General features: G+C 42.9%; 1 protein-coding gene across 2 annotated transcripts in view; it reads left to right on the top strand.

Moving 5' to 3' along the window:
- The window catches only part of LOC122253513 (uncharacterized), a 10,094-nt gene extending 2,696 nt beyond the window's left edge, over positions 1-7,398 (top strand). Inside the window, exons 2-9 of one of the 2 annotated variants that reach the window (XM_086556056.1) lie at positions 852-940; positions 2,003-2,159; positions 2,519-2,681; positions 3,017-3,661; positions 5,124-5,363; positions 6,031-6,114; positions 6,435-6,594; positions 7,102-7,398. In XM_086556056.1, coding sequence (XP_086412182.1) covers positions 852-940; positions 2,003-2,159; positions 2,519-2,681; positions 3,017-3,661; positions 5,124-5,363; positions 6,031-6,114; positions 6,435-6,594; positions 7,102-7,174 — 1,611 coding nt within the window. In that variant the 3' untranslated portion in view covers positions 7,175-7,398. Of the gene's footprint in view, positions 1-851; positions 989-2,002; positions 2,160-2,518; positions 2,682-3,016; positions 3,662-5,123; positions 5,364-6,030; positions 6,115-6,434; positions 6,595-7,101 lie in introns of both variants that reach the window. The other variant, XM_086556055.1, reaches the window with a different exon arrangement.
- The last annotated feature ends 102 nt before the right edge of the window (positions 7,399-7,500 follow it).

The following is a 7,500-nucleotide window of genomic DNA, read 5'->3' as shown; positions in this document are numbered from 1 at the left end:
AAACCCACTCAAACCCACCCAAACCCACTCAAACCCACCCAAACCCACCCAAACCCACTCAAACCCACTCAAACCCACTCAAACCCACTCAAACCCACTCAAACCCACTCAAAGCCCACTCAAACCCACTCAAACCCACTCAAAGCCCACTCAAACCCACCCAAACCCACTCAAACCCACCCAAACCCACCCAAACCCACTCAAACCCACTCAAAGCCCACTCAAAGCCCACTCAAACCCACTCAAACCCACTCAAACCCCACTCAAACCCACCCAAACCCACTCAAACCCACCCAAACCCACTCAAAGCCCACTCAAACCCACCCAAACCCACTCAAACCCACTCAAAGCCCACTCAAACCCACCCAAACCCACCCAAACCCACTCATACTCACTCAAACCCACACAAACCCACCCAAACCCACTCAAACCCACCCAAACCCACTCAAACCCACCCAAACCCACTCAAAGCCCACTCAAAGCCCACACAAACCCACCCAAACCCACCCAAACCCACTCATACTCACTCAAACCCACACAAACCCACCCAAACCCACTCAAACCCACCCAAACCCACTCAAAGCCCACTCAAACCCACCCAAACCCACTCAAACCCACGGAAACCCACGGAAACCCACTAAAACCCACTCAAACCCACCCAAACCCACCCAAACCCACTCAAACCCACCCAAACCCACTCATACCCACTCAAACCCACCCAAACCCACCCAAACCCACTCAAACCCACCCAAACCCACTCAAACCCACTCAAACCCACTCAAACCCACTCAAACCCACTCATACCCACACACACACCTCCCAAACCCACTCAAAGCCCACCCTTCTTCCAGATGTGCGACAACTGGTGGATGGAGAAGAGAGTGGAGTGGGTGGAGCGAGCGGCAGTTCGGAGAGTCATGTGGATGAGCGTGACAGCCGGGTTAGTGGCGGTGGTCACGTCGCAGCTTCTCGGGGCAGCTCTCGATCGGTACGGAAGGGGAGAGGGGGAGAGAGAGGGAGAGAAAGAGAGGGAGAGAGAGAGGGATGGTAGGGGAAGGGAGAGGGAGAGGGGGAGGGTAAGAGGGGAAGGAGAGAGGGTAAGAGGGGGATGGGGAGGGAGAGGGAGAGGGGGAGAGGGAGAGGGTGAGGGGGGAGAGGGAGAGGGAGGGGGTGGTCACGTCGCAGCTTCTCGGGGCAGCTCTCGATCGGTACGGAAGGGGAGAGGGTGAGAAAGAGAGGGAGAGGGGGAGGAGAGGGAGGGGGAGAGGGGGGGGAAGGAGAGGGTGAGGGTGAGAGAGAGGGTGAGAGAGAGGGAGAGGGAGAGGGGGAGGGAGAGGGAGAGGGAGAGGGAGTGAGGGAGAGGGTAAGGGGGAGGGGGAGGGAGAGGGAGAGGGAGAAGGAGAGAGGGTGAGAGAGAGGGAGAGGGAGAGGGGGGGAAGGAGAGGGAGATGGAGAGGGAAGGTAGGTAAAGGGAGAGGGAAGGTAGGTGAAGGGAGAGGGAAGGTAGGTGAAGGGAGAGGGAGTGGGAGAGGGTGAGAGAGAGGGTGAGAGAGAGGGTGAGGGTGAGGGTGAGGGTGAGGGTGAGGGTGAGGGTGAGGGTGAGGGTGAGGGTGAGGGTGAGAGAGAAGTGTGAGGGTGAGGTGTGAGGGTGAGGGTGAGGGTGAGGGTGAGGGTGAGGGTGAGGGTGAGGGTGAGGGTGAGGGTGAGGGTGAGGGTGAGGGTGAGGGTGAGGGTGAGGGTGAGGGTGAGGGTGAGGGTGAGGGTGAGGGTGAGGGTGAGGGTGAGGGTGAGGGTGAGAGAAAGTATGGGAAGGGAGAGGGGAAGAGTGATGGTTGAGGGTGTTGGTGAGGGTGATAGTGAGGGTGATGGAGATGGAGTGAGAGAGAGATAGAGAGAGATAACGTGAGAATGTAAGATTCTTTGAGAGAGAAATCTGTTTTTTTATGATTTTTCCATTAGATTTTTTTTTCTTCTTCTTTTGATTTTGAAATTACTATTCCAGATATTCCCAAAAGCTGGTGATGCTGACACCCTTCTTTGGCTCCCTGGCACTGAGTCTAGTGTGCCTCGTTGTAGCGGCTGTGCCCAGTGCCTCTCTGGATTTACTTTACGTCGGTGCTGCCATTAACGGTGCTGCGGGAGGCTTTGTCGTATTCAAGGTATGACAGTGCTAGATTCCCATGAGAATAGATCTTTCTATCTTTAGATATATGATAATTGGATATATGAATAGATAGGGAAAGAAAGAGGAAAAGAGTGTTTTTTTCCATGAAGAGTCCCAGTAAACACTTTTTTTTGTTTATACTGAATTCACTTTTTTTCATGAAGAGTCCCAGTAAACATTCTATTTTTAGTTTTTAGTTTTTTTCTTTATTTATTGAATTCACTTTCTAATAAGTCCTCTAATTCCGTCATTCGTTCCCGTAACACTATTTAGGCGACCATCACATTAACTCATATATGCATGAGAAATAATCAACCAACGTCGTTATTTTAATCATTCCTTTCTTTATCATAGGCCTCGGTGTCGACCTACATCATCGGCATTTCCGCAGCTGAGGAATGGACCGATAGATTGTCTATCGTGGAATCTATGCTCTTCCTCGGCAGTGCTGTCGGGCCCTTGGGTCTTCAGCTCCTCATCCTCTACTGCACTACCTACCATTCTTTGCTCTTTCTCGGTATGCTATGATGGACTTGTGGGATGGTAGAGGGGGGTTCGTAAGCCTGGTAGAATGGTAGATCTTTTTTTTGTATTTATATTTTTTTATGGTTAATAGCTTTTTGACTGGTATGCTATGGCGGGCTTGTGGAATGGTAGAGGGATGTCGGTATGTCTGGTAGAATGTTTTTTGGTTTACGATGTACACTTAAATATTTCAGTGCTGCAATTGGCTCTTTTTTATATATTGTTTGCAATTGAAATAATCATATACTATAGAGACGAGACTTTTTAATAAAAGTAAATATAATATTACCAAATCATGGAAGTCACGAAAAAACTCCATCTTTCCAGGTTGCGAGAGCGTCATCGTTATGGCCATCATCTACATCATTTTCCTCCTGCCTGATCACAAATCCAGTCAACAGAAAATCAATTCACTCAGAACAGACAACAACAACACCGGAACCATAAACAACAACACCGGAAGCGTCAACAACAACAACGGAAGCGTCAACAACAACAACGGAAGCGTCAACAACAACACCGGAACCGTCAACAACAATACCGGAACCATAAACAACAACACCGGAAGCGTCAACAACAACACCGGAAGCATAAATAACAACACCGAAAGCTTCAACAACACCGGAACCATAAACAACACCGGAACCGTAAACAACAACACCGGAACCATAAACAACAACACCGAAAGCTTCAACAACACCGGAACCATAAACAACAACACCGGAAGCGTCAACACCACCACCAACTACAACACCACCACCAACTACAACACCTTCTCCCCAAGCAACCACCAAAACACGAACATTCATCCTTCTTCATCCTATTCATCCCAATGTGGCGTAGGATTGAAGGCTTTGTTCCTTGGTCTAAGTAATGCCTTCAGCGCCACCTTCAGGAGACGCGCTGCAGGGGTGAGAGTTGCCATCGTGGCCTTGTTAATGGCGGACTTTTTCATCGCCATTGTGTTTGCGGGTGAGTTGTTTCTTTTGTTTCTTTTGGGTTTCGGGTTTTGTTTATGGGCTATATTTTTTCGGATGGTTATTTTATTTTTCTTTTTTTTTATATTCCTTTGTTTCCTTTGGATTTCGGGTTTTGTTTAGGGGACTGGATGTATTTTTTTTCGGATGTTGTTTCTTTCTTATTCGGAGGATGTTTATGTTGTATGTTTATCAGTGTTTGTTGTACTTTAGATCTTGTTATTATTTTTTAGGTACTCTTTTCGGTATTCATTTTTTCATATTAAATTCTTTAATTGATTGTGCTTCAAGCAATTATTAACTTTTAAACGAAATCGTTATGAAAGTATTATGATGACAATTATCAGTTAATGACTTATTGGTATTATATAGCATATTTATCATAAAAAACAATTCAATAATTTAAGCCATCATCTTTTATATACATTTTTTCATCATTAACTCATTACTCCATACTTCATTCTTACTCATTCTAAGTTCTTTCCAAACTTATTACAACTTCATCTTCAAATTATTCAAACCGTTTTGTAAACTCACTCCAACTTTACTCTGAACTCATTCAACCTCATTCTAAATTCTCATTTTTCATTCTAATTCATTCCGATTTAATTTTCATTCCTGCGAACTTCATTCTAAATGTCACTCTCCCTCACTCTATTATCAGTCTCCAACTCTTTTTGATTTCATTTTATATAATTTTAAACTTCTTCCTAATCTTACTTTGAATTCATTCTAGTCGTATTGCACTTTCATTCTTACTGACCTCGACCCATTCTAATTTATTTTTAATTATCTAAATCGTCTCCATTCTTACGTCTTTATAGCTTATACTTCATTCCAACTCATTCTGAATTGCATTTCATTCTCCCCCCCCCCCCCGCCTCATACACCACCTTTCATTCCAGCCTCATTTCACCCTCATTCTAACTCATTTATCATCCACTCTAACTTCTTTCTAACTTATTCTCACTTCATCCTCATTCATTCTTACTCATTGCAACCTCATCGTCCCTCATTCTAATCCAATGCTAACCCCTTTTTCTCCATTGAAGCTCCCTCCTCATACCTCATACTTCCTCTCACCTCATACCTCCTACTCCCTCCCACCTCATACCGAATACTCCTTCCCATCCCATCCCATACCTCATTCTCCCTCATACCTCCTACTCCCTCCCACCTCATTCTCCCTCCCACCTCACACCTCATTCTCCCTCCCACCTCACACCTCATTCTCCCTCATCCCTCCTCCTCCTCCCTCATACCTCCTACTCCCTCCTCCTCCCTCATCCCTCCTATCTCATACCTCATACTCTCACCTCATATCCCATTCTCCCTCCCATCTCATACCTCCTACTCCCTCTTACCTCACACCTCGTACTCCCTCCCACCGCATACCTCATTCTCCTCCTCATACCTCATAGTCCCTCCCACGTTATACCTCATTCTCTTCCTCACAGCCGAATTCGACCTCCTATACCTCTACATGCAAGACCGCTTCGGCCTCACGCTACCCGAGTACTCACGCTACCTCGGCATCAAGAATATTGTCAACGGCATCTCCCTCCTCATCATTTTACCTTCCATGAGGCGCATCTTCGGGCTGAGTGACGTGGCGCTGGGCATTCTTGGCGGGGTGTCGAGGGTAGCTGCCTTCTGTCTTTTGGGCTGGACGTCTTCGGGGAGTTTGGTGTATTTGGGTAAGTTTTTTTATTTATTTTTTTTTTTTTTTTGGGGGGGAGGGTATGGTTAGGGGTGGGGGGGATGGTTTGGGGGAGGGAGAAAGGGAGTGGGGAGAGGGGTGTAGATGGGGAAGGAGGGGGAGGGGGGAAAGGGGTGTAGATGGGGAAGGAGGGGGAAAGGTTAGGGGGAGGGGGAGGGGGGAAAGGTGAGGGGAATGGGGGGAAAGGGGTGAAGAAGAAAGGGGAAAGGAGTGGGGAGGGTAAAAGGTGAGGGTAATGGGAGGGAAAGTGGTGAGGGAGAAGAAAGGCAAGGGAGGAGGGGGAAAGGTGAAGGGAAGGGGGGGGAAGGCAAAGGAGGAGGTGGAGGGTAGATTAGGAAGGAAGGGACTGGTGTTGAGGTGAAGGGAGAATTGATGGGAGAGTTGATGGAGAGGGTAAAGGGGGAAGTAGGACAGGGGTGGAGGGGGGAAAGAGGATGAAGTTAGAAATTGAGAAGGGGTCTGGTGGAGGCTAGAGGAAGTGGGGAAGGAGGAGTAGGAAGGGGTTGGAGGGGGAAGGGGGAGAATCATGGAATACATAATACTATTCAATATATTTTTTGTTATTGTTTGGAGTTAAATAATTTTAAAAATACCATCACAAAATATTCCGTAATGATGAAAATCCCTCTTTCTCTTATTTGCAGTGCCATTCCTCGATATCTTCGGCCAGTATTTGTTTGTTGTTTTACGGTCAGTCATTTCTTCTCTTGTGGAAAAGGAAGAACAGGGTAAGTTGATAAATTCACAAAAAAAAAAAAAAAAAAAAAAAAAAAAATCTTTTTTATTAATGTCGAAATAATTTTTGGGAAGCAGGCCTTTTGGAAATGAAATTGGTTTACTCATTCTGCACAAATATTAACATTCATTGAAATCAAATACATAGTAAAATTTAAAAAGGAGATTATGATACCCATCCATAGCTAAATCCAAAATCAAGAATATTTATATTCAAATTATTCAACCACATTAAAAAAATACATCAAAACACCACATAAAAAAAAAATATCTATATGATTCACAAATTTCCATTCTACTTTCTCTCCCCCAGGTCGTGTCATGACCATAGTATCGGCAATGGCACAGCTGTCTTTATTAATGGGCTCACTCATATTCGACATGCTTTACCCAATCTTTGTTTCAATTAATTATCCTGGTGTAACGTTTCTCTTGGCTGCTGGTTGTTTGGGAACCTCCACACTTATTCTTATGTAAGTAACTTCAGTGTTTCTTGTGTTTTGTAAGTCCTTTTTGTAATTTCTGTATGGTGGTAATGATTACATTATTCAATGACAAAAGTGATTTTGACAGTAATATAAATACTTATAATTATTGGTCATTGATATTATTATTGGTGATATCATAAGTAGTAGCTCTATGATTACAAATATAGCTTTTTATTATCAATTAATTATCAATTATAGTAATTTATTATCAATTTATTAATCTATTATCAATTAATTATCAATTATAATAATTTATTATCAATATATTAATCTATTATCAATTATATCAATTTATTATCAATTATATCAATTTATTATCAATTATATCAATTTATTATCAATTATATCAATTTATTATCAATTATATTAATTTATTATGAATTTATTATCAATTATATCAATTTATTATCAATTATATCAATTTATTATCAATTATATCAATTTATTATGAATTTATTATCAATTATATCAATTTCTTATCAATAATTGCAGCTATGTCAACTGGCATCTCAAGAGAATAAAGAAGTGTGAAGAATTGCGACCTCTCATTCAACCAGTAGATTGAAATAAAATTGTTTGTTGAATTGTATACAGTATAAGTGTAAATAGAGAGAGAAAGAAATAGTTTTGTTGAAGAATTTACTATGAATGTTGTTATTTAAAGGTCTTTTGTTATAGTCACATATTAATCTCAGCTTTTAGCATACTATATTCTATATGTTGTGTTTATATTGTTGCCTGTATAAGTTGTAAATATGATTTCATAAGAAATATAAAAGAAATCTCTGTTGTCTGTCTTTCTTTTTTAACAAATACCATACCAATACTACCTAAAAGTATATATATTCATGCAACAACAACCTTTCAAGGCATGTTCTAGATTTTTGGTAA

This window comes from Penaeus japonicus, unplaced genomic scaffold, assembly GCF_977035675.1.
Source record: "Penaeus japonicus unplaced genomic scaffold, GWHDUDI00000001_assembly GWHDUDI00000031, whole genome shotgun sequence".
NCBI classification, from domain to species: Eukaryota; Metazoa; Arthropoda; class Malacostraca; order Decapoda; family Penaeidae; genus Penaeus; species Penaeus japonicus.
Note: the sequence above shows the minus strand (reverse complement) of the source record. Positions and strands in the feature narration are given on the sequence as shown.